Source organism: Sturnus vulgaris, chromosome 1, assembly GCF_052056855.1.
Source record: "Sturnus vulgaris isolate bStuVul1 chromosome 1, bStuVul1.hap1, whole genome shotgun sequence".
NCBI lineage: Eukaryota > Metazoa > Chordata > Aves > Passeriformes > Sturnidae > Sturnus > Sturnus vulgaris.
The window spans coordinates 99,137,116-99,164,655 of record NC_142243.1 but is presented as its reverse complement, the minus strand read 5'-3'; the positions used below and the strand labels follow the sequence as shown (position 1 = coordinate 99,164,655).

Below are 27,540 nucleotides of genomic sequence, written 5' to 3'. Positions count from 1 at the left end.
CCCCGGATATTCTATAATTAATTCTATGATTAGAATTCTTAATTATTAATTCTAGGGACCTATCTAAACCAAATCTAAATTTATCTAAATTGATCTAAATTAATTTAACCTATCTAAACCAAATGCAGGCAGATCATAAGGACATTCCCAGCTTGGGCTGGAACAATTCAGCTGTCCAGACTGCTCTCTGCCCTAGATCCCATGTAATATTCACCTATATATTATATTTCCCTGTATTGCACCGCTGTATTATTCGGGCCCCGCCCCACAGGGGCCGCCCCCCGGCAGGCCGCGGCCCCGCGCCGAGGCCCCGCCCCAACCCTCCTCAAGCCCCGCCCCCGAGGCGCTCCTTGCCCGTGGATTGGCCGGCGTGGCGTGGGGCGGGGCTGGCGCGGTGGTATTTAAAGGGCCGTGGAGTGCGGGATTCTCTTTACTTCAGGTGGAAGTCAGGACCGCGCGTTCGCAGTGAGTGGGTGTCGGAGGGGTCGGGGGGACCGGGTCCCTTGGCTTTGTGGTGCTGCGGCACCGGCGTACGTGGCCGCCCCGGCTCTGCCCGGCCTGGAGGGGAGGAGCAAGGAATGCCGGGTGCGCGGTGCCGCCGCGGGCCGGGCCTTGCTCCGTGTGCCCCGATGTGGAGCGTCCATTCGGCCTTGGGGCGCGGCGGCACCGCGGCTGCCCCGGGGAGACGCTGCTTGTGCCCCTCCGTTCCTGTCCCCTTCCTCACTGCCGCTGTCTCTCCCCGTGGGCTGTCCTTAGGAAGCCCGCCGCGCTCCTGCCTCCTTCCCTCCCGTCCTGAGGCTGTCACCGACCTGGGAGACTGCGGGAAGCTCGTCCCGGGGCTGCAAAACCCTGTAAAGAAAGTCCCACGTTTAACCTTTAAGTCAGCCTCGGCCCGAAGTACTGGGCCTGCGACGTGAGCGTAGAGCTCAATGGTGGCCATAGAGCGCTCTTAACTCGGTTCAGTGCCCTCCTCTGGGATCTAATGTTGTTTGTGGATAAAGAGGGCGAAGTTGTAATGGTGGAATGATAGTTTCTTGGGTCACCTTATTTTAAGGTGCAACTTCTATAGTCCTGTGGAAAGGTGAAACTGTGGAGCCTCTTCTGCATAGGTAGGAAGGGTTCAGGTGTCCATTCTGAGGACTTACAGGACGTTCAAACCCTGATTTTGAAGACGAAGGGGGAAGTAACATCCAGCCTTTTGCTGTGTAGTAACCAATACTTAACTTTTTGTAGTCTAAAACTTTCAGGAGTAGGCTTCTTTGCAGCTTTTCAGTGTGACTTGTATGATTCAATACCCTTGTGATTTCAGAATTATTTAACTATGGTTAAGGTAATATTTAAAATAGCCCTAGTAGTCTCTGACTTAACACGTAGTTCAGCTCTTGTTTGTGTTGGACTGAGTGTCAGTCTAGTGTTTTGTGTCCGTGCTGTGAAGCTGCAGCCCTGGGGTTGCTGTAGAAACCGGTTGAGTGAAGGGGAGGCTCAGATGCCCCGGGCTGATTGATGCCTGTGTGCTGGTTTTCTGAAAAGCTTCACATGAATCCTGCCTGAGCTCTAACTGCATGTCAGGAGGGTGGCTTCATTAGGGAACCCCGGCTTCAGTGAGAAGCATTGCTTTAACTTGGTTATGTCTGTGTAGTCCTCTGAAGGTGTTCAGTTTTCACCTGTTATGACTATTGAAGTGAATGCTTACCTGTCTGGTGATTTGGGATTGTTCTAATTGGTTGTGTAAAACTAGTTATCAAAATTTAAACTTGATGGGTGCTTTAAATTAAGTCGATGCTATCTCTGGTGGGGGAAAGGGTTTTTTTATGTTGAACACCAGTATCTCTGCAAGTACAACCTTGCTTGAAAGAAATTTGGGGTGGAGTTTATATTGTAGTATATTGGGTGGGACAACCTGCTGCTGGAAAGGATTTTTTCAGAGATGTAGCGTAGTCAGCTACTCAAGAAATCCTAAGATAAGCAGTCAGATGTTTTAACAACTGTCTTGTGACTGCCATGTAGAAGCAGAAGAAAGGCTTAAAGGATCTGGCATAAAGCTGACTCAACAAAATACTGAATCATAGTGGCTGGAGCTGCTGAACGTGCTTGTATTACATGGACACCGGAGCTTTTCCTCCTAGTTCAGGCGCTTGGATTCCAGAGCTCACCCTTCAGGGAGCCTCTGTCTCTGGAGTTACTGAAAAGGCTCCTGGACACTATCCTGAGTAATGTGTTGTAGGTCCACATCTTGGACCAGCTGGCCTCCAGTGGTCCCTTCCAACCTTAGCCATTCTGGGATTTGTAAAGCTCATTATTTTCCTGGCTTAAATGAGGTGCTGTATCTTTGGTTCTAACTTGAGAGTTCAGCTGAAGCTTGTTTGCTTTGTTGGTTTAGTGGCCAGTATTTCTATTCAGTATTTCAGAGTAGTAAGGAAAACAGAAAACTGAAAAGGGGAGAGGTCTTGGGTTTTCTCACATGACCTTCAGTTGAAATAAAAACAAAATAAGGAAGTGATAGCACTGAAGTAGTCACTGACCACTTGCTTATGACCTTCTGGGGCTGGCCTTTGTTCCCATGGCTTCATTCTGACCTTATTTGTGAAATCTGAGTGGCAGGCTGAGACTTAAGGCTGAAGAAAGCACAGTTCTCCAGCTGCCTGCTTTTAACCTCTGCAGAGCACAAAGTGTGGTGCTTTCTTGGACCTGGCTACCAGCATTCAAGCCTATGGCATGCTATTAGTTGAACTCCTAATGAAGTCTATTCTTTGAAGTTGCATTTTACTTGAGTAACATTTTGCCTGCAAGTCTGCAGTAAAATTAAGTGTATGATTTCATTGAAGCATCTCTAGAGACAAGACTTCTCAGTTTAACTTTGAAAGTTATTTTGAGGGGAGAGGCAGAAAGAGTGGTGTTGAAATTTAAATATGCTTTTTTTTAGCCACTCCACTGCGGTAATTTCATGAAAGGGAGAGGCCTCAAGTTTTATATTAGTACAGCTTGGTGTGTGGTATTAGAAGCTGAAAGGTGAAAGTCACCTGTGGCTCTTGATTATTGACTGTCACTTCTTAAACCTGTGAAAACTATTTTTCTGTTACAGAATCTTCAGCAACACTGTTCTGAAAACTAGTCCAAAAATGTCATCTCTTGAAACCCTCTTTAAATACATTGATGAACACCAGGACCTCTATGTTCAGGTAAGTTTTTTTGAGTTTTGTCCTGCAGTGTGGACAGCTATGCAATATTAGAAGTTAGGTGGTCAAAAACCAAATTTGTTGCTACATCTATATGATATGCTCAGTAATAATGTCAAATAATGGGTGAGAGAGGAGAGCACGCAGCAAGTGTGAGGGATTTGAGTCAGGCCAGAGAACTGTTTCTTAAATTTAGGCATAGTTCTGTTCAAAAACATTAATGTCCATAATAAATTTATTAGGAAATTATCTATTACTGTATAGTGCAGCTGGTGACCTATTCAGAGATGCAGTAAGCTGACACTGGCTTCTGGATGCCAAGCTAGGTTTATAGTTTCTTCCCTTTGGAGATGGGAGATGAAATATATTATAAATGAGGCTGGGAACAAAGCTTTCTTGTATAAAACAATTTATGCTGGGGTGCAGAGGGAGAGGTTGCCCTCTCCAAAGAGGTACTTTGCTGCTTGACCTGCTGTTTAGTTACAGGTTGTATTGTAATCCCTTTCACCCGTGGAGGAATCAGTGCTGTGAGCTCAAGCATGAACTATGCCATGAGTTCAGCTTGATCTGCCAGTTGTTCTTGCTGAACTCACACGAGGGGAAAAAGCTCAAGTGGCCTTTTTGAGAGGCCCAAAAGACTAGCTAGTGCTGGATACTTAAAGAACAGCAATTAAAAAGGCACAATAAACAAAAGTGGTCATGCTCTTAAGCTTACTTGATGTATCTGTAGACTTTGTGCTATGCAGCAGGGACAGCTGTAGGCGAGTGAAGTTTTAGAAAGCTTTTGAGGATAATATTAATGGTTAAAAGTTCTTCTTTGAGCAGAGGACAGAGCTGATTTGCCCCAATTTGAGCTTGACTTAAACCAGTATTTGTTGAATTACGAGGTGTGGTGGTATTTGCATGGTGCCTGTTGTGCAGTAAAACCTGTAGCTCTTCCATCTCTGCAGCGCCTGGCAGAGTGGGTGGCAATCCAGAGTGTGTCAGCATGGCCAGAGAAGAGGGGTGAAATCAAGCGCATGATGGAGGTTGCTGCGAAGGAGATTGAGCGACTGGGAGGCACAGCCAAACTCATGGATATTGGGAAACAAAAGGTACGTGAGCATCTCCATTCGGCTTAATTAAGGAAAAAATCTCTTTAGAAGACAAGGTGTTTTTCATGAGAAGGTGCTGGTTTCTTATGTTCTCAGTATGAAAGGCACCTAGACTCCATTAAAGGCTGTTTATTGGTCTTATCACTGTAAAGAAAGAGGATAGTATGGATATTCTTATGTCCCTGCAGATACTGGCACCTCCAAGCTGTGCAACATCTAGCAGGCATTCAACCAGCATCCAACATACTGTGCAGATCCCATGCATGGAAATGTTTTCTCATTTTATTTGAGCTTTTCAGTTCCACTGACAGAAGGGATTTTGTGTGAGAATTTCTTGATGCACTTTTAGATGAAGTCAAGGACATGCAAGTGATGTAATCCCCAGTGCCCAGTGAGAGCTGCCTTCAGGTTACAGTCAAGTGTCTGTGTATCCTGCAGTCCAGGGATATGCACAGCACAATACAGGCAGGAAGGTGGAGGTGTGTGTGCAGCATAGGATAGCAAAATTGTTAGCTGTTTTAAACAACAGGCTGGTATTGATCCTTAGACCCACAGATTATAAAGATACTGACTGAAGTTTCAGTAAATCTGCCTAAAGACTTTTGGAAAGACTTTTTCTGAAGTGTTACATTTGTAACAGGATTGCATTGCTCCCTTATTAGATTCAAAAGTATAATTAAAAGAATGACTTCCCTCCTCATTTTTAGGTTTCCAGATGGCTTTTTTTTCCCCCTGAGAAATGTATGTTCTTATGAGAATGGTAATGATAATCTCATTATAGGGCATATCTGCTTGATATGCTCCTTTTTTGAAGTGCCCAGCCACTATCTGCCTCAGAGTAAGATCTGTACCAAAATTGTTAGACTAGGATTTGGGTAGTGGCATTAAAACTCTTGTACTGGAATGTTTACTAGTTTTAGGAGATTGTCCTTTTAATTGGTGTGAAAGACTGCTGAGTGAAATCTGTGTTTATGGGAACCTTCTGAGCACTTCTTACTTTGGGCAACTGGATTACACCTGTTTGTAGCTACAGGTTCCAGCAGGAAAAGGGCTGACTTGGGAGGGAATCTTGGGTTAATTCTAGCTCTGCTACTACCTACAGCCTAAAACCCCATTAATTAAAAGCATTTTGATTAATTCAGAGACAAAGTTGTTTTTTTCATCACTGTAACTTTTTGGTAGCAAGAACTGATTTTAGAGTTTTATATGTAATATTTTTATTAGGTAACTTCAATCCATCTGCAAGGGTTACCTTCAGTGCTCCGTTTTATATTAAATATAGAGAGTGCTTAGTCAGTGTTGCTGCTATATCTGTGAAGGGCAAAGTAAAGCAACTGGACTTGTCAGAACAAAGTTGCTTTACTGCTGCACAGCAATTTGTTGTGTATCGATTACTGTAAATTCATGTAGTAGTGCTTTAATCATGTAGAGCTGCATGGACAGAGCTACAAGGACCATGTAACCTGTTGATAAAAAATTGGAGCTTGGGACCCATATAAGCAAAAAGTCAAAGCTGATCTTGATCTGCTGAACAGAGTGTAGAAGTACATGTTCTCTGGAAGGGAAATACTTACTGACTGGGAATAGTGTGTGATAATTGCTTATGGGGTGTTCCAAGGGATTAAACCAAGTTCAACTGTTGAACTCCTGAACTGAGTTCATCGGCACTGCCCTACCCTTAGTGTAACAATGTAGGCTAGTACAGAGAAATGTCTGTTTTGCTGATCTTGTTTGGGTGTGGGCAGATGTTGCACCTACTCTTACCACTGCCAGGACATGTTTGTCCAGAGAGCTATACTGTGGACAGGATGAAAGTGCAGTGACAAGCAACACAGGACTCAATATTGAATGGAGTTTATCACTTATGCTTAGGTCAGCATTAGATATAGCAGTTTGGCATGCAGTCAGCTTGCTCTGCTAAAATCTGATGTAGGATCAGTAGTTTAAAGCTAACAGTTCTAAGTGGCTTGAAACATTTTGACTATTACTGGGACTTGTCAGGAAATGGGCATGATGCCATCGGGTCTTCTTGGGCACCCTGCTTCTGGCAATCAGTTTAAGTAGATTAGTTTTGTTTAGTTGTCTGTGCCTCTACTCTCATTACCTCCATAGTATTAAAGCAATACATATGTGTGATTAAAACTGAGAAGTTCCATGCTTTATTATAACTTCTGTTGTCCTATTTCTAGCTGTCTGATGGATCAGAGATCCCTCTACCACCAGTTGTTCTGGGAACACTGGGCACAGATCCACACAAAAAGACAGTTTGTGTGTATGGTCACCTGGATGTTCAGCCAGCAGCACTGGAGGATGGCTGGGATAGTGAGCCCTTCACACTGGTAGAAAGAGATGGTAAGACCAGTGGACTTCACAAACTGGTGAACACTTCTATAACAAGTGTGGTATTCCTCAGTTGTTCCTAAGCTGTGCCATTGATTGAAAGGGTGAAGGAGAATAAGAACTGGTATAGTTGATGTAAAAATGTGCAGGTGAGGAAATGGTAAAAAAGTCAAGCTGCAAAATCGCAGCTACTCTTGGGATTGTTTCCTTTTCTGATAGTCTAGGCTGTAACTTGCATGTTTTCTTCCTTGTAGCTATGGTGCAATCTTGACTGCTGCCTTCCATGCTGCTGGCTTTTTGGTAGAGAGCTTTTTAGAACTAATTCCTTGTTCACAGCTTGAAGCTTGTAAGGTCATGTCAGACTGCAGGAATTTGAACCATTACTGAGGAAAAAACACAAAAGAACACAACTTCTTTATGCCTGGAGTCAGGAGTGGCACAGCAGCCTCTCTGGGTTGCTTTGTGTTTCACTGTTCTACTATGAGTATTACAGAAGCTCTTTTGTGGAGGTAGTGCCCCAAAATTTGTCCCTCTCCCATAAATAGGGATGAAGAAATGGTGCAGTATCTCCTGTTGAAGCAACATCGCTTGCAGTCAAGAAGACAAACTTTCTTTTCTAGTGAAAGTTGGTGCTACCATCAGCTTCGTTGTTATACTTACTCAGTGTTAATGGTCATATCAATAGGACACTAACCACTCGTGTTGCATAAGTATTGGTTGCCAGAAAAAGGAGTATCTGTGCTAACTAGTACTTCTGCTTGGACACTTAGTCATAGGCAGCAGAATCCAAGCTACTAAACTGCATTATCTCATCTGCTAGCAAGACCTATACTTGCCTCAGGCTGTGGCTTGTGTCTGTGTAGCCTGGCCATGCAGGAGACATTCACCAATGGCTCTTTACCTTTGCAAGCTGTCTAGTCTGTTCTGTCACTGGTTACATGGAGTGCTGAGGGATTGTAGCCACAGCTGAGTTGCACTGATTACTGCCTCTGCTGTGATCCCATGTACTACATTTTCTGGGCCTGCATGTACTGCATTCCCTTGGCCTGTGAAACTTGTCTTTGACTAAATTCCTTTCTAGGGATAACCACTTTTATCTGGAGAATCCAGAGAAGTGATTTGTCACTAGCTACTGAATTTTTACTCTTCAGACTAAGAATTATTGAACTGAAGATAATACTTGATAGATATCTGTTAAAAGCAGAAAACTTGTTTCTATTCTTAGGTGTTTGTAGAAAATTATATTATTGTGAAGGATAAGGCAGCTGTGTCTTTTCCTAGCTTATAATAATCTTCTATTGAGGGAGCAGCTGGGGGAAGAGGTGGGGTAGCTCTGTAAGTGGGAGAACTATTTCACCCCTGTACCTATCCCACTTGGAAGGGTATGTGAAGCAGGATGTAAAACTGCTGCTTATGAAGAATCAGAAATGAAGGTTGTTTTTATAGAAGTAGGGTTAAAAAAGTGATCAAAAAATGTGTTCTCCTCTAGGCAAGAGATGAAACTTCATACTAACCTTTTTCCTTGCTGGTTAATTTGTATCTTGTCTCTACAGGAAAGCTGTATGGGAGAGGATCAACAGATGACAAAGGTCCAGTGCTTGCCTGGCTGAATGCCTTGGAGGCTTATCAACAAACTAACCAGGTATGTGCCCAAAACATAATCTGCTTTTTCACATGCAGCTGAGTCTAGCAATAAATGTTATCCAAGCCACAAACCCTTGTGAGAGAAGCTTGCTTATTCAGCTGATGGGAGGAATGATACAATCATCCTGTAAATTCCCTGCTTTCCTGGTAGGGTTAAGCTGACTTGCTGACAAGTTAGTCTTATAGGTGCTTAGGTTGCACTTTAACAATTTTCCTTTAATGAAATATGTAGGAAGGAAAATACATATGCAAGCATGTGGAGCAGGAGGAATAATCAAATGGCATCACTATCATTTAAGGATGTCAAATTGCTTTGGCCTTTATCAAAGATTAATGTCTCCCTGCCACTGGGCTCTAAGAGGAGGTTAACTTAGTAACACTAAAATTGGGAGCTTTGCTTACATCTGTTAAAGAAAATGTGCAATCAGAAATAGCTCAGGGTGTTTGCTTTATCTTGCAAGACAAGTTTCTATCACTTCTGAGAGGAATAAACAGTTCTCATTTGCTGTCTAGGTATATAGAATATGCTAGACTGGATAGACAGGATAGCTCTGTTTGTACTGTGGCATGCAATTCCTGTGGTCTGTATTAGTTTTCCTAGCCTGGTGGCTTACCTTTGGCAACAGATTTCTCCTATGTTCCCATGCTTCAGGGGTTTGAGGACAAGTTTCTTTCTTGAAGAGTTTGTATTCCATCAAATGGAGGGTGGTATAAGTGCCCTCAACATAAGCACAGTCCAAACTTTAATCTAGTTTGTGTATAATTAACAGATTCCACTGTCTTGGAACTATTTTAGCCATGTCCATTTTTCTGCTTTGAACACAACAGATGAAAATTACTGAAGGACTCAAGTGTTTTCACATGCTTAATCTGTTCTTGTTTTTAATTTCAAAGGACTTTCCAGTAAATATTAGGTTTTGCCTAGAGGGTATGGAAGAATCAGGATCTGAAGGCCTTGATGAACTGATTTTTTCTCAGCGAGATGCTTTCTTTAAAGATGTGGATTATGTTTGCATTTCTGACAACTACTGGCTAGGCAAGAAGAAGCCTTGTATTACATATGGTTTGAGAGGTGTCTGCTACTACTTCATAGAGGTAAGTGCTGAAATACACTGCAAGTCCAGTATTATTATACTGAATTTTCCACCGGAGAAGAGTGGTGATGCAAATCTTTTCGTGCCAGTACTGTTTTTTCAGAAAAGATGAAACAGGCTACTTAAGAGGAATGGTTTTTCTGGATTGATTGTCCAAACATCCTTCTCTTGCTATCCTGTCTAATACTTGAGTGGGTGAGATAGCTTTCAGATGAGTGAATCAAGATAAGCCAGCACTTACACTGAATGATTATCTCATAGCATAGATATCTTCATCCACATACACCCTTTTTATAGATGGGGGTCACGTTTGTGCTGTTCTGGTCTGCTAGAACATCTCCAGTTAACCAGAACTGCTAGTAGATGGTTGAAAGTGGTTTGACAAGTTCTTTTACCAGTTCCCTCAATACTTTGGGGTGGGGCCCATAGACTTGTGGGTAGCTAATTGACATAGCAGGTCACTAATCATCTCCTCATAGATTATGGGCTTCCCTTGTCTCCCCATCATAAACTTCCAGTTCAGGGAGCTGGGCATTCTGGGGACAACTGATCTTGATATTGAAGACTGAGGCAAAGAAGCCATTAAATACCTCTGCCTTGTTTTCATCCCCTGACACTACATTACCCTCTGGATTTGACAAATGATGGGGACACTCCTTAACCCTTGGTCAGATCACATTCTATCTGGGCTTTGGCTGTTGTGGTCTCCTCCCTACATGGCAATATCTCTGTGCTAAAATTGACTTGAATCTTCATTCACTTCAATCAGGTGGAATGCTGTGACAAAGACCTTCACTCTGGAGTTTATGGTGGCTCAGTACATGAGGCCATGACAGATCTCATTGCTCTGATGGGTAAGAAAACACAAGTTTCACTGAATGCATTTAAAATGGGAGCAAGAACCATGCAAGCATGACCGAGTTTGCAGTGAGGGAGTCACTGAGGGCTGTTTGCAGTAGCAAAGCAGTGGCCAGTGAAATGGTGCTTGCCAGGTATGCAAAGCTAATGCCTTAGATACAGAAGTGAATATGGTGAAGGTCTTGCCAGAAGTTGTCTATCTACTCTTAGCTTTCCCTAAAACCTTGCTCCAAATTTTCATGTTGATTAAGTCAGCTGTCTTCTCATTCTGCTATGGATGTAATATTGAACGCTTTGGGAATCCTACCTTCAAACAGCTAGCAAAATGTAGCAGTGGAATTGAATACACTAGCAAGCATGTGCATATTTTGGATACAGGCAAATTCTTTCAAGTGTCTTTCATGCTCAGTGGTGCATGCTCTGGGAAATAAAAGTCTGAATTTCCTTGCATTTAGAGTTTTCAAAAGGCCAAGACTTCTGTTTCCCAAGGAAAGTGTTCTAGCAATGACATCTTGTATTTTCTGGTTGAATATTGATATTAAGTGCTTCTTGTTTACAGGTTCTCTTGTAGACAAGAAAGGGAAAATCCTCATCCCAGGTGTTAATGAAGCAGTGGCACCTGTTACTGATGAGGAGCTGGCATTATATGAGAACATTGATTTTGACCTGACAGAATATGCAAAAGATGTAGGAGCAGCAAGACTTCTGCATGATGCAAAGGTGTGTTGCACTCCTCCTCTACCCTGTCTAGATCAAGCTGTCTGTATCAGTAGGAGACAGAAACAAGCTTCTGTGGATGTGTGTGTAGTTAAGTAATTTTTTAGACACCAGGATTAATCTGATTTCTTCAAAGTGGTGAGAATGTCATGTGGATCATTTTGCTTACTGTATGGTTGATGGCATACTTAATATTTTGCAGAGGAACTGCCAATGTTAGATGCTTGAAAACTTATTCTAGGTTATCCCATGTTTAACTCAAGCAGTCTTGACAATTCTAAATTTGCTCCTTACTCTGTAGAAATAGTATTTGAAGCTTGTACAGAACTTTAGTGCTGTTCTCTTAATGGTAGATAAGAATGTTGGCAGCTTTCCAGAGGTCAGATGACAGTCTACACAAAATATCTGATTTTCTACATCTATAGGAAGTTCAGTGGGTTATCAGAAATAAAGTAGTTGCTCAGAGATGATTGCTCCTTAGATAAGAAAAGAGCTTGAAACCTAGCTGTGCTGAATTCATGGCTGACATGCTGGACATATTCCTAAACCTGGCAAACAAGGGCTGTTTTGTCATCTTGAGCTAGGCAACCCAAATCTTTGAACAATCTCAAGCTCAATAAACTCTTGTCTAAAGTTAAGTCTTTGTCCTGGGAGCTCTCCAAATGAATGCTTTTAACAGCATTGGCTCTTACAAGGTTACAGGTATTACATACTAATTTTAAAACCCTAGATGTAAATACATCTTCTGTCATAAAAAGCAGACACAGGTGTTGTAAAAGGCAAGTTTACATGTACAGGTCTGTCTTTTATCCTAGTACTGTCAGGAGACTTCAAACTTAACTCAAATAGTTATAAGTAACAGTTTATATCCTCAGCCTTGTCTTTACATGCTCAGGTTTATATCAACTGGGAGCACAAAGGCTTCCTTGCTTAGCCTTGTCCTTTAAAGTAATGGATGAATTATAGCTTGGATATAAGGAGGAGCTGGTAAGATGTTCTTTGTGATACTGAACTGAAGCTGTTCAGTTTTGGCTTAACTGAAATTCCAGCTAAGAGGCTTTTAAGCTGCATACATGCAAGAAGGGCTTTAGGGCTAGGGAGAGAGGGCTGCAACTTCCATATGAGAAGCAAATGTGCTTGAGAAATTTGAACTGTGACAGCTAATTTGCTTTGAGAGAAAGTTGGGAGCAGGTTGTACCTGGAAAAAGATAAACTTGTAACATAAAGGACACAAAATTTCTACATCCTGCATTTCTTCAGTGAAGTTCATGCTGGAGACACTATACCTGTGTCTGCTCAGGGCAACTCAACTGCAATGAATTCAGGATCCAGTGTGTTGAACAGCTGTGTCCAAGGTAACAGGAAATGCATGAAATGTACCTGGAAGACAGTGGTGGTCAGTTTAATCAACCTGGAGTTCAGGCTTTTTAATACGGCTGATGATATAAAGAAAAGTGCACTGTAAGCCTCAGTCTGAGCAGTGGTGAGGCTTTTAGAAAATGTGAACGTAAGCAGTGTCTTGGTGATGTTGGCACCTGCCTGTCCTGAGGCTGTGGGAATTAAAGCTTTGTGTTCCCTACAAACTGTGCTTGAGCACCTTATAAATGGTGCTTGTGTCCTTATCAGAAGCAGACTGGTCATGTCCCATAAGTTCCACGGAGCTAGAAGAGTGAAACTAGAACTGCTGAGTCTCTTAAGGTGCTGTGTTATCAAAATGTGTGCTTAATGGGGGTAACAGCTTGAGTGGTCTTCAATGAGCTGCATTTCTGCATGGGAAAAAGCCCTATTTCTTGCCAATTCTTTACGAGGTTGAAGAAACATTAGTTTAGGGAACTCTGTCAAACTTCATGTAACCTTGCATCTTTCTCTTGGCTTCTGTAGAGAGAGATCCTCATGCACAGGTGGAGATACCCTTCCTTGTCTCTCCATGGAATTGAAGGAGCCTTTTCAGCCTCTGGTGCCAAGACTGTGATTCCTAGGAAAGTGATTGGCAAGTTCTCAATCAGGCTTGTGCCAAACATGACTCCTGAAGAAGTGACAAAGAATGTATGTTGAGATGGATTGCTACTATCCAAACAAGTGTCTGTAAACTTCTGATCACCTTGCCTTTGGGGAAGAGGTTTTCTGTTTTCTAAAGCAGTTCTGTTCATTTGCTTTCCTACCATCTTCTCTGTACTACTACCTTCTGTTATCTCAACATGAGATAATTGAGGGAATCCTGTGGACTCTAATGGTTTAATTCCCCAGTTTCTCTATACTCAAGGGCTTAGGAGTAAATGCTAACCTAATTGTAGAGCACTTGGGCTGCCAGAAATGCATATTCAAAAGCAGCAGTGTTTGACATACTGGCTAGTTCTACAATATTCTGTTAATTTGCCTGACTTCAGAGCAGTGAGTCAATGGAATGCTATGAAATAAGAGCCATAGGAGAAGTACTGCTGCACGGTTGTAGTGACCTGCAAGTCCCTAAGATGCTTTTAGAATATGAACTTTGCCAGTGCTCATACAAATGCTAACAGTAGATAAGATCATTCAATCTTTCTTACAGGTTGAAGACTACTTGAACACAAAGTTTGCAGAGCTGCAGAGTCCCAACAAATTCAAAGTATACTTAGGCCATGGTGGAAAACCTTGGGTGTCAGACTTCAACCACCCCCACTACATGGCTGGTAGGAGGGCCATGAAGACAGGTCAGTGGGTTTTTCACTTGGCATTGGTAGGATTAAAAATATCTTGTTCCAGCACCTCAAACACTGAGGAGTTTGTGCTTGCTGACTATTTAATGTTCTGCGCTCATATCTAATAACTTTGGCTCAGTAAGTGAGGAAGCATGTCATCTGCAGCCTTTAAACTGAAATCTGAGGTACAGGAAGGAAAGATACTGGATATCAAATTCATTTCTTCTGTTCTGGGACATGTTTGTTGGTGTGGTGTTGCTTTGAATGAGACTGTTGGTTCAGATCACCTGCTCAGCTGAATTCAATGAAGTTTGGTCCTCGCAGCACTCCTCTTAATCAGTTTTGCTAGATTGTATTGGGCAGCTAGAGCAACTCGTGTTGGAGTACAGACAGGCCTTCAGATGAAGTGTTGGTGTGTAACTCTGACAGTGACAATATTCCAGTGTTACATCTGTGGGGAGAAGCTCCACAGTTTTGTGGCCTTTGCAATCTGGCTCATTTGGCCAGCACCTGGTACAGATGGGTATATGATGGCTTAAGTGAGGGTTTGTGGAAAAAAATACAGACTTCAAACTGACTAGAATATCACTTTTCTAGTTTTTGGAGTTGAACCAGACCTGACGAGGGAGGGAGGAAGCATTCCTGTTACCCTTACTTTTCAAGAAGCCACAGGCAAGAATGTCATGCTGCTTCCTGTTGGAGCTGCAGATGATGGTGCTCACTCTCAAAATGAAAAGCTAAATAGGTAAGAGAATATTTATTCTTGTGCTGGAGTCTCTTGGCATTTGGTATTATGAAAAACACCCAGAATTGAGCTCTTGCTTTGGTTTAATTCTCTGGATGGCAATGTGCCTCCCCAGCAGAGAATGATGGATTGGTTGGGTAACTAGTTTGTAGCTGAATCTTCATTTCTAGATTGATACTTTTGAAACCAGAAGCAGGTTTTTATATTTTGGTCTCTAAGCTTGACTACCCTTTCCCCTAAGTGTGCTGTTTCTGTCTTGCCAGTGAAGATGTAGGGGTTTGGGGAGTAGTGCCTGTTGCTTGCAGCAGCAATTCCTGTAGAGTTTGTCACATGTGTAGGATTGGTATGTGGACTTTGCAGAAAGGACACCTGCTAGAAATGCAGCTCACTGAAGACACTGCTAAAGGAAATTGTCTTCTTTGCAGGTACAACTACATCCAGGGAGTGAAGATGCTTGGTGCATACCTCTATGAAGTTTCCCAGCTGAAGGACTAAGTTAGACACTTCACCTTCTGATTTATGGATCAGAAGTCTGAATTTTCCTGAAAAATGTCATCAATTACCAAGTCTTGCATAGCTCCCCTTTTCTACCAGCACTCCACTGCTTTGGTGGGGGAGAGGGAAGCAGGCAGTTCCACTTGACAAAGAACATGATACACCAAAAATATCTCTCTAAATGCTTACTTTAAATGAACAGACTATTCCTTAAGTGGTCAGCAGTCCTGAACTGCATCTTTGTCCCTTCTGTATCACTTCAGTTTGCTGTATTCATCTACTTTTCCTGTAAATGAAGAGGAATGGTTTGCCCTCAACAGTTTAAGCAGTCACAGTGGTGGTAGAACTTCCAGCCTATTTGAGGTTCTTATTCCTGGGTATGTCCTGGAAACAAGTAGTAAAGATTGAGGTGACACTGGAATGTGCTCAAGCTGTAGTGAGACATCCGTCTTTGCTGACTGAGTGATTTGGAAGACGAGTTTGTCTCTTAAAGTTTATTCCTGCCTGCAGGTTTCAGATTACAGGGAATCAATTTGTTGTAACAAATTTCACTGTGGTAGTGACTACTAGCCATTTTTGTAAAGCCATCTTTGTACTACCAAAAAAGAATAATAAATAATCATACTGTAGTTTGGCTCTTGGTCTCTAAGGTTTAAATAATGGTTTGGAAGGGAAAGCATCTTTGGGAATTTGGGAGGGGCACTTGCGTGGCTATAAAGGCAGATGAGCAACATGGCTACACAGGCTATATGTTGTGGGAATCCAAATTTTTGTTCCTGGGCTCTGGCTCTGTAAGAACTTGTTGACTTGAAGCTGATGTTGCAAACTCCTGCTCTCCTGAGAGAGAATGAACTCAAAGCGTTTTATTTTGGCTCTGTAAACCAAGTCATCACACTGTAGCATAACTGATAATACTGCAAGGGAGTGAATGGAATTTGTAGGCATAAACAGGGAGAGAAGACATCGCTTGTTGCAACTACTACTGACATCCAACTTCAAGCTGTCTACTGGATACATTAAACTCCAATACTTTTGTGTCAAAAAAAACCCAGAAAAAACAAACCTCATAAATGATTGCTATCTGAACTGGATTGGGCTCCCTGCTTCTGAATTACTTGACCAGCACTGGCAGGCTCAAGTAGGTAAGTATTTCAAGTGACGGTGCTTTGCTCTGAGAGCATGTTCTAACACAGGTCAGCAGCATGGGATGGTTCCTTCTTTGAAGGCTGGAAGGTAGGAATATCTTCTCTGCCTAGTTTTCACAGTTGCTTGATCTGGAAACTTAATGGTGGAGAGCTGTAGAGCTAGGTCTTCTTCTGGTCTCACTGAAGCTTGTTTTGGTTTTTTTTGTTTGTCATTGAAGTTGATGGCTGGAGATAATCTGGTACTGTTAACCCTTGCACTTACAGCTGAGGTACCGTCAGACCATCCTGTGTCAGTTCTTGTGAGCACTGAACATAAACACTGAATGTTTATGAAGTTTGTTGTGAACTTTGTTCAGAATCCATGGCTAGTTGTCCTATTGCATTTGTAACAAATTTCTTGAGAATCAGTTAATTGGCTCAAGCTCTGCACTGCAGATACTGTATCAGATCCTAGACTTGCTGAGTAAGTACAGCATGGCAGAGTGATGAAGGAGGCCCAAACAGAAGAAAGGGTGTCAATAGGTTGGTAGAAAAGGCTGAAAAGCAGATATTGTTGAATATACAGCAGAAGTATTTTGGTGTGGGAAGAATGCCAGAACCTTGTGAAAAGGGTATTAAAATGGTACTTGGGCCCAAGCAACCTTCAGGGGGCCTATTTAAGCCTGCAGAAGTAGGTTACTAATGTAATCAGTACTTAATGAGCTTTAATGTGATTTCAGATTTTAGATGAATAATTTTAAATGCAGAAATCATCAGTATCTGCTAGCTTGCTACAATGGGGCTTGCTTTAGCTGTAACCTCTCTTGTCCCTGCAGAAAGTGACCACAACAGCAGTAGTACGTGGCCTCAGTGAACAAGGCAGGCAGAAGGAGTCTAGTGGTGCCAGCTCATTTCTGTGGCATGTGTGCTTCAGACCTGGCTCCTTGAAGACTTCTGATTGCAGAGAGGTGGCTTGCTGCAGCCATGACTGCTTGTGCATGGTGTTGAGAGTTTGCTTAGCCCAAGTTGTTTGAATAACAGCACTGTTGTACAACACAGAAGTGTCTGACATGACAGAAATTGTGAGCTGATTGTGAAAACCAAAATGCATTAGTGAAGCCCAGGGCCTGACACCCCTGTCTGCTTGGGTGTGCAAAGGCCATGGCACTTCCCACACAGAGCTTCACAGCTTTGCTCTACCTGTTGAGTTTTAAATTGGGACATCTCTTGATTGTTGGCATGTGGCTGTCAGCAGGTCTAGTTTGCTTGTACTTCCAGTTCTCCCACTCCAAGAGGAGAGAAAGATCTACAACATGGATTTTACAACTACTTCTTCTCAGGGTGCATCTACTGCAAAATTGAGGATGTGGACTTGTGCCCTCATTGCTCACTAGATTTCTTGTGTCTTAGCAAAATCCATGACAATACATCTTGATATAGAACATGCACTTAAAAGAGCAGCTGGAGTTATTAAAAGCTATTATCCCTAAATAAGACCTAAGTGCCATTTAAAATGTGTTGGTTTTTTTTGTGTGCTAGGAAACAACAAGCATGCTCATTAAAACACAGCCCTGATTATCAACTATGATGCAATCTATTTTAGGCTCATCCAGCACATTTCTTAATTTGAAACTGTTTTTAACTTGCAAAACAGAGTTTGGTTTAGTGTAATGAGTTTGGATGCACTAACTAAATCAAAACTTGATGAGCTTCAGCTCTGTGATCTTGACCTTGAAGCAGTGTGAAGAGTGGAGATAACAGAGCAAATCTACATAAAGTATTCCAGTTTGTTCATTCTGTTAAACTACTAGCTCAAAAAGTTACCATTTTTTCAGTGTTATCTGAACTCATTCAATTAAAATATAATCGATTCATGTGTTAAATGTGCATTTACATTATGAGGTGTCAATCTGAATAATTGCCTTCCTGATAATTAATAAAGTTATGCAGGGGATTTAAATCACTCTTTAGAGAATCTTCTTGGGCTACCCAGGAAAGTTTAGTCATTTTAATTCTAGTCCCTAGCTGTCTTCATCATAGCGTTTTACATCATGAGCTTAGGTTATGACAAGCCCTGAATGCTGAGACATGTTTTTCTAGTACTCTCAAATATTCATTTCTCTATTAATTTTGCATACCCTTTGTGGTTCTGAGACTTCTTGAGGAAACCTTAACATGCATGCTAATGAAATTGGCCCACTGATGCTCAAGCAGCAGTCTGCAGTGTTCGCCTCTTCGTACAGGCTTTTTCTTCTCAGTCATGGAGGCAGCTTATGGGCCTCTTATGTTTCTACCCTTTAGATTGAAAAATGCAATAACAAGCACAGTTGGGCAGCTTTTTTTTGTCACTGTTATTGTGCTGTGCTTGCCTTTGGAAAGGCAACTGTCCTGTGTAATTCCAGTGGGAGATAACCACCATGGAGGCACTCTTCAGGATCTCTCTATGTACTGGGGTTGTGTGAAAGGTTCTGGTCAGGGCAGGGCTACAGGAGTGGCTGCTGTGAGGACCTGCCAGAAGCTTCCATGTCCAACAGAGCTGATGCCAGATAGCTCCAAGGCAGAGCTGACACTGGCCAAGGCTGAGCCCATCAGTGATGGGGATAGTGCCTTTGGGACAACATCATTAAGAAGGGGGAAAATTACTGCACAGAAGTAATTGCAGCTAGAGAAGAGAGGAGTGAGAATATATGAGAGAAACAGCCCTGCAGATAGCAAGGTCAGTGATGGAGGGGAGGAGGCCTCCAGGTGCCAGAGCTGAGGTTCTCCTGCAGCCCCTGGTGCAGACCATGGTGAGACAGGCTGTGCTCCTCCAGCCCATGGAGAACCAATACCTGATGAACTGACTGTCCCCCTGCACCTCTGGGGTAAAGGAGGGAGAGAATTGGGAATCAAGTTAAGCCTGGGAAGGAAGAAGGGGTGAGAGGAAGATGTTTCATAGATTTCTTTTTTCTCATTATCATACTCTGATTTGATTGGTCATAAATTAATTTCTCCAAGTCAAGTCTGTTTTGCCTATGATGGTACCTGGTCTCTCCCTGCCCTTATCTCAGCCCATGAGGCTTTCATTGTATTTTCTCTCCTCTATCCAGGTGAGGAGTGGAATAATAGAGGCCTCTTAGTGGCCACTTGGAGTCCAGCCAGAGTCAATCTCTCATGCTGTTGCAACACGGCACAAATTGCCAAAATATTTGAAAGTGAAATACGTTCAATTATCAGATTCTCAGAAAATCTTCTAGAGACACTTCTGTGTTGGCTGTTGCTTGTGATCCCATGTGCCCCACAGTTGTCAGTCACAGTCCACTGGTCTGCTCTGAAAGAGCCGTATCAAAGTAGAAGTGTTGCTCATAAGCAATGTGTATGAATAGTATTTAAGGCAGGGTTCTTTGAAGGCTGCTGCTACTGCCTATGTGTGAATACAAGTAAAAACACGCATAAAAATGCTGAATGTATTCATGTAAAGGTGAATCTTTGGAGGACTGTTTCCTTGCTATTTTGGACAGAGTAAACTAATGGAATTGCAAATATGAGCTGTTAATCTAGGCAGAATTATAGCCAGTTCCTGAATTCCAAGATAGATGCTAAGATAGGTGATGAAATTCAATATGATGTTTCTGAAGTACTTTAATAGTGGATTTAATGTTGGTGTAGTGAATAATGGAGTCAGTGTTAGATTTGAGAATCAATGCTGTGTTGCCTTGGACTGTTTTAAATGCTTGCAAGTAGAATTTTGAGATTCTGCTGCTTAATTCCAAGAACACCCATGAAACTCTTGCTTAGAGTTGTAGAGAAGCAACAATATAACTAAATTAAATACTAAAGTAATACAATGGCTTCAAGAGACTTTTGAAAACTAGAATGCTATAAAGTATCTATTTATTTATTTATAAGTATGTCTTTGATAAGGTGTTGGTTTAGGCTGTCTTGCTGTATTAGTAGTGGATTGACAACTTTCTCTCTTCCGTTATCAACTGTTTAGCAGTGCATCATTAGAAACGTTTTAAGCATAAAAATTATGCAGAGTACAGAATACCTGTCCTTTGCTGCCTCGCATATTCTCTGCTGTTTCTGCTCCCCCACTCCTGTTATTCAAAGTCGTTTGCATGAGGGGAACTAATCCTGCAAGGGTAACCCGTGAAGTTTCCAGTTTCTTAGGAATATTACCAGGCTTTCTCTGTATAATGTGATAGTTACAGGTTGACTGGATTGAGTCTCTTTTGCTTCTTGTATAAAAACTGTTGTTCTCATTCTAACATGGGAGCTGCTAGGAGGCAATGACCTTCAATTTTACTCTATAGTTGCTTCTACAATAGTTTTCAGGTTTTGGAAGTTGACATGCCAATATAATAACACTAAATAGAATGGGAGAAGGTAACTTTGTTTCCAAATTCCTCTCCTTTAACTTCTTTACTATTTGAGTGAATAGCAGCCAGTAAAAATTTGGGCAGAAGAGCAGCTATATCTGCAAATCCCCTGGAACATAGCACTTCTTAATTTGTGGAAATGCCAGAAGTTAAAAGCATCAGAAAAAAAGGAATTGGAAATGGTTCCAGGCATATCTCTTTAGGTTTTTCTATTGTGTTGAACACTTAGCTGCAGGACTGTAATTCAAAGCTGCAAGAATACAAAAGAAATTCAAAATATAGTAGAGTCTGCATGTCATTTTTAGGAACTGGCTGTCAAACAGAATTAATAAAAAGAAAGCAAAAGATTTATTTCTTCACAGCTTTGAATCTTGTTAATATTTCCGAAATATCCTATAATGTGTTGCTGACCATACCCTAAACTTTTGTACAAGGAGAGGCAGTGCATTTTAAGGCAGTTTTAATTCTGACCAGATGGGTTCAGTAATACAAATCAAGAAGGGGGAAGACTGCATCAAGAGCTGAGGCACACAGGGCTACCAATTCTGTTGCCTGGCAACAGAACTTCAGTACCTAGTTGTGAATAAAGGTACCTTGAATGTGGACAGTCTTGAGAGAGACACAGGTAGAGAGCAGGTCTCTGAAATGAACTAAAGGGCTCCATGAGAGAGGTAAAAGTGAATGTATAAATATATGATCCTGGAGAATAGAGAGCCAGAATTCATTAGCTTCCAGTCTTTGGTCTGCTAAGGTTCCTTTGTACTGATCTGGAAGTGATATGTAATGGAATTTGGCTGGTTATGAATTGAAAGTTTGTAGAACTGCATATAATTTTTGGAAGTTTTCCTTGGAGCTCTCTGACACTCATAGATGAAATTTAAATACCTTGAGACCAGTCCAGAAATACTTTTAAGTTCATATGAGTTTTGAGGAAGGGATTTGAGAAATGGAATAATAAAATTTTGTTTTTAACTGCAGGTAAGTTCCTACATTGACTGGTTTAAAATAGAAATAGATTACAATGTTGCAAACACAACTGGGTGGGGTTTTTTTCCCATGGGAAATAGGAGCACCAGATTAACTGAGCATTAAATTAATAGAAAACTCTGCTGTATTACATTGCCCACTGTATGAAAATGTTCCTATAGGATATGACAGGTAATTGAGTTATCAACATAAAATATTAATAATTAAAATGATACATTTCATTTTCTTAATGCACTGTAGTTCCACATCTATCTACGAGCAAATATGACACAGATTTACTGGGACACAGCAGTCACCTTTGTTATAAATGAGAGACAAAAGTCTCGATACTCAGTAGAATTTTGGATTGCTTTATTTGATATAGAAAGAGCAAGCAGCGTGCTGGGGAACGCGAGGGGTCACCCCTCACTCCATGCTCCAGCGAACCTTGGTTTGCAGTCTTTTCTTATACTGTGGTTTCTCGTTGTAATTAATAATTTTTGGGTTTTTTGCTGTTATAATTTTGCCAGGTAAGAAGTGGTGGTCGAATAAACATTCTTACACAAATTTACAAAGCCTCCGGGCGATAATTAGTCACAGATAGCCATCTGGTCCTTGTAGATAACCACCAGAGAACTTCTGGAAGTCTGGTCCTTGAGATAAGCAGCGTTGATCAAACAAAGGCACGAAGGGCTTTTTGGGAAGTTTGATTTCGCACGTTGGAAGCCGATCCAACTGATTTGAAAAACATAACATAATGTAATGTAACATAATACAACATAATATAACATGGTGATTTTAAACAGAATTATTTAATCATATAATTTCCTTTCTCTAGTGTCCATGCTTCACTTCAGAGCTTAGTATTCTGGTTTATGCAAACTCCAATGCTTTTGTGATTAACACGAATCTTTTGTCACACCTTGAAGCTGTGCTCAGTAGCTGCTGATTAGCATTATCTGTTCCAAATGTAAAGTAAGTTCAGCTTCTCTGACCTCATTAGAGGGAGCTGAGAGTGCCTCAGTAATAAATGCTCATCTAGCTTCTTCCAATAATTTGTTTTATATGGAAGAAAGTTTTAATGACACATTCCCTGCCACTAATAGGCCAGCAGTCCTTATAGATGTAGAAGAAAGATTCTGAATATAATTAGACTTAGCACTAAAAATTAAAAACGGATCTCAAGGAGGAAAATGTTGGATTTTTCTCTAGCACAGTCTGTAATACAGCTGTCTTTTCACCCACTTGTGTTCTTAGACATCAACATAGAAATAAGGTTAATGTATCCAGAAGTGCTTGATAGTCTGTTTGCAAACTTAGATACATACACCTGTTTGCTTTTGACTTTGAATTACTAGGGTCTATGCCCATCAAAAATAATTATCGTTCTGGCACACTATTAGTCTTATTTTCCATTGCTGAATAGAAAGAATTTGGTTGATAAAAAGACAAAGTGGTCTATGAAGCTGAGAGGCTGGTTCTTTAAGTTTGGGTCTAAATCAAAAGTAGAGGAGGTGGTGAATTGAAACAATGGAATATTCAGGAACTTGTTTGCTTTATAATAGAGCAAGATGGTAAATTTTAATTTCACACACTTTTCATAAGATTATAATGCAAAAATACAGCTTGCAATCAGTCTGTTCCAAATATAATCTTATCTCTGTTGATAGAAATTAATGTTATTTGGAGTCCTTTAAACCTATCAAGTTAATCTAAAACTCAAAATTAACAAACAGCCAAGTGGTATAAAAGCCTCTTCTGTAGTCTGTGATTAGGAAGGATTGGTTACTTCAGGGAAGACAGGTGTATTGGAAATGATGCACAAGTTTATAAGCTTGGTCTGTCACTCATTTTTCACAGATGTATCAACATGGCAGAAGCAAAGAGTGACTTAGATCATACTGTTAGCAAAGGAGTACACCAAATACCAAAAAGCCTGCTCCCCAACCCCCTTATTTCAGTACTTGAAGTGTCACATGTCACATAGATTACATCCATTTATCTTTCAGTTTAAAGATCAAAAATTCTCTTTGTGTTTTTGCAGCGCTCTGAATTTGAGAGCTTGATCCTGCTAAATCTGTTAGTCGGTTTAGGGCCCAATTACTAGTCACAGGAACAAATGAAAACTTCAGATAAGATGACACCGTGCTGAGATAATTCAAAAGCAATCAGTCACACCACTTCAGGCGCCTTTTTTTTTTTTTTTTCCTTGAGATGTGGGTCTTTGAAAACTACTTATGATGAAAAAAAGAGCACTCTTCTTTTTTTTCCTTTTACTTTCAGAGTTCACCTAAAGCCTCAGCTGTATGAGATGCATTATCTTTCTAATATCTCCACAGAGCATTTTCCTCCCTCCCAGGTAATATGGAGCAGGTCTAGTTAGATAAAAGACATGTTTACTTGTGGCTGGGAAGGCTGCACACAGATGAAGGATCTGACATCTCTGACACCTTTGTATTCAACTGAGATAGCTCACAAGGTGCTAAATGGATGGTTTGGACTCTTTAAATCTATCATATTCCAGAGTTAGATTTTTCACTGTGAGTTCTTCATGAAATTTCTGCTTTGGAAATGGACATGTGTGCTGCCTCTAGCAATACTTTCAGTAATAACTTTTCCTTTACCCTAGCAGTGAATGACCAGATAGGTAAAAGCAAACTTGCTGCAAACGGAGAAACTGAGGCTGGCATTATAAACACATTTGTAGTTCTCTAAATGTGACAGAAACTGGGTCCATTAAGTTAGTGATGTGGGGGGTTGTCTATGTTCCTCAGAGAGCTTTTGTTATGGGAATATCCCTGCCCAGCCAGTTTCCCTGTAGGTGCTAACATGAAAACAAATTATCCTAAACTCTACAGCCTTAATGAGGAAAGGCATTGTGGGAAAGTAAGGGGACATAAAAATATGGTTTTTTGGTTCCTATGTGCTTTTTTGTAATCTAAGATATTGACTTCTGGAATAAGAAATAAAAAGAAAAAAGGCTATCTTTTTTTTTGTGTGTGTTCCAATTAGGAGGTATAGCAAAAGAACACAGTGTGGGTTTTCTATATAGAGAATAAATTTAAAAAATGCTATGTCTAAATTGTAGGTGTTTCTTTATGGGCAGTTTCTATGCAATTGCATGCCATAGGTGGAGATTTACCGTTGAACTTAAAGCTAGTTTCCAACCTAAATGAGCGTGTGATAAAGGGATATCCAGCTCTACCACTGACTATATCTGCCCAACACAGGGGAAACAGTCAAAGACTGCAATGAGGTTGCACAAATAAATGAGAAACAAAAGCAGTGAGTGTGTCAGACTGGTGGGGTTTGTGATTAAGAGTCAGAGTTTGAAAACCTGTTGTTGTTTGTTTAGGCTGCCCAATAGCACCCTAGAAGTAGGGAGGGTTTGGACCACAATCAGTTTGGAATGAGCCTTTGGAATGTTTGGGGAGCCTGGAGCAGTGCCTGTAGCAATGCACTGGATATGGTTCCTTGCTATTGCCAGCTGTGCAAGCCAAGGCAGCAAGCTGAGTGCTGCCCTAAAGCTCAGCCTGGCACGGTGTGCACAGCCCAGTGCCTTCTCTCTAAGGTAGCCTTGTATCAGGAGGGAATCTGGAAACTCTCACCACAAATAGTTGAAACTAAAGCCCGTGATAGTGTTGCTCATCTGGAGCACCAAAAGTCTCCTGACTCAAGCACACATCCAGGCACTATGTATCCAATATGCCATTCCCTCCCCAGCCTTCCCCTTTCCCATCTTGTAGGAAAGGGTACATAGAGTGTTGCAAATGGGGACAAGATGCTTTTCTTCCTGGTCAAGCCATGCTCTGCTTAAAGACTGGCTTCCAGGCATGAGGACAGGAGCATGTGGAACTGCTCTTCTAACAGCTGTTTGTGCACTGGACATTTCATAGCTAATGACTTAAATGCATTTTTAAACATTGTCATGGGATGACTTCGCCTCTTTCTCTGTTTCAGTTGGCAGTAAATCTTAATTCCCTCTGAAGTTCAGTGAGTGAGGGGATACAATTTTTACACATCTTCATGAACTATCTCAAATATTTCAACCAAAATTTCATAATTTAAATAAGGATTTAGGCAGAGTGTGGGATTAATGGCTTACATCTAAACCAGTGATTTGCAGAACTGTCATTTTCTTAGAAGTTAGGAGCTATTAAAAAGAAATTACTTCTAAATGCTTGATTTTCCATAGTACTAGAAATGAAAAACCATCATTGGCTTTTAAGCCGTGTCAAAGCACATGCTACAGTTCTGTTGAAAGGCCTTTGAATATATGAGAAACTTCTCTGCTTGAAAAGACTGTAACAAAGAGAGCAAAAATACTTGTCTGTAGGGAAAGAGTGGAATGGGTAGAGAACTACTTTCCAGAGAAGTTTTAATTAAGTTTATACCAACTCAGTTAAAGAACCTGATCCACTCGTTGTGCATCTATCTCGATTGTTAGCAGGCTCAGTGCCTGTGTGCAGGTGTTTAATTAAGATGTCCAGATATGAACCAGTTGTCTAACCAAATGCTCCAGTCTTCTAATTATCTTTCTGTTTTTGTTGAGGTGCTGTTGCATTTTTCACGAAAAGGCCCATGGCTGGCACGAGGTGCACAGTGTGGGAGTGATGTGGAGCCCTGGTTCAGCGAGCTGAGGAAGGTCTTTTCCTTTACCCTTGTTATAGGCAGTGGCACTTTGATAGAAGAGATGTGCTATGAAATAGTTCACACTCCTCCTTAAGGAGTGCATACTCACTAAAGCTTTGCAGTGGTAACATCTGTTAGCAAGAGGCAACATCATTGTGAATGTGTGTATATATATTCATATATGTATAAACAGTGGGTTCTTTTATTTTTCAGATATTTAAACTTAAGAAAGCTTATATTTAAGCTATCTTTAAATTTAAGCTTAAAAGAGCTTGTGTTTATCAAGAGAAGAACCTTGGCTTGCTTTGGACTTCTCCCAAATACACTACCCCTTGCAAATGACAAGGGGACTGCAAATGGAAAAATATTCTAAGCCTTTCTTGAGAGGCTGTGGCTCCTGGAACACCCAGCTGAGATGCAGAAGTCAGTGAAGTGTCAAACTGAGTTAACTTTATGGTGCTTCAGATGTGTGCCTTGAAGGACACCATGTGCAGCACCACCTCCGTGACTCGTGCCCTTTCTCTGCCAGTTCCTGGACCTCACAGAAAGCTGGGAGGAGGCAGTAGGAAGAGCTGCATAAGCAAAGTGCTGCACAGTTAGTGTCAGCTTTTCCTCTGCAAGCCTGAAAAGCCAGTCTCTGGTGTGTCTGCTTGGAAATGACTGAGTAATCAGCTGGATAAAAGCCTCACCTGCAAGAAGGGCATTAATCATCCCTAAAGAACACTGATGCTATTTGGCTGAGAAAAGCTGTGTGAAGGATATCAAGATGGGAATAACCTTTTGCCATCAATTCAGTGGGATTAATATCTGAAAAAAATATGCTTAATCATTAAGCCAAATGAATTTACAATGTTGCTTTTGGAAAAATAGGACAGTCTCCTATCTCAGCACTCAGAGCAGTGTTCTGGAATTTGCACTGGACAAGAACTTGTTTGTTTATCTTATCACTTAAAGCCTGTGTGCTTGGAGCTCTGGATACAGAGAAGTTGCTGAATGAGCCACCAGGTGGTGAGAGGGCTCTGTGTTATTGCTCTTCCTCCACACAGTACCTTAAATCTTTGTGGCCCTGCTCTTGGAAGGTGCTGATAATCATTGCTCTGTACAGAGGACAATCTGCAGCCACCCATCCTTGTGAAACATCTCCTGCTTGGGCAAGGGGACCTCTTCCAAGTCAGTCTCCTTCCACTGACATATCCAGGTGTGATTATCGACATCCAGGTAACAACTACTAAGTCAGGGTCTTGGGGGTCTTTTCCTCTCTACCAGAACAATCTCACTCCACTGTTGACAAGCTCTCACAGTGGACAGTATTGCCTAACCTGTGTTTTGGTTGTGATTATCTTGAAGGATGGTGGCTGGGAAATCCTCTTCTGATTGCAGTGTGAAGTGGGAAGGAGCAAAGAGGTTGAAGGGCTTGCTGCTGCACAGGGAATAAAAAAATATCTGTAGGGGAGGGACATTTGGGGAATTGTGTGAAAGGGCCTCTCCATTCCACACCAATACTTCTGGGATGCAATGATGAGTTATATTGAGAAATGACACTAAGCTGCAATAATAACCAGGTACCACTGGTTATGACATGACAATACTATTCCTGCTTTTCTGAAATGCACTTT

The 27,540-nt window shown here is 41.4% G+C and overlaps 1 protein-coding gene across 2 annotated transcripts; it reads left to right on the top strand.

The window, feature by feature from the left end:
- The first annotated feature begins 370 nt into the window (after positions 1 to 370).
- CNDP2 (carnosine dipeptidase 2) lies at positions 371 to 15,470 on the top strand. Of its 2 annotated transcripts, none has more exons than XM_014870926.2 (12): positions 371 to 465; positions 3,083 to 3,179; positions 4,127 to 4,270; positions 6,460 to 6,622; positions 8,164 to 8,252; positions 9,149 to 9,349; positions 10,118 to 10,202; positions 10,766 to 10,926; positions 12,805 to 12,969; positions 13,472 to 13,613; positions 14,199 to 14,346; positions 14,772 to 15,470. In XM_014870926.2, exons 2-12 carry the CDS (start codon positions 3,120 to 3,122, stop codon positions 14,839 to 14,841), a joined length of 1,428 nt encoding a protein of 475 aa, XP_014726412.1. In that variant the 5' UTR covers positions 371 to 465; positions 3,083 to 3,119; the 3' UTR covers positions 14,842 to 15,470. The 2 variants fall into 2 exon arrangements, with proteins under 2 accessions (XP_014726412.1, XP_088028623.1); XM_088172497.1 differs by having other exon boundaries at positions 406 to 469.
- The last annotated feature ends 12,070 nt before the right edge of the window (positions 15,471 to 27,540 follow it).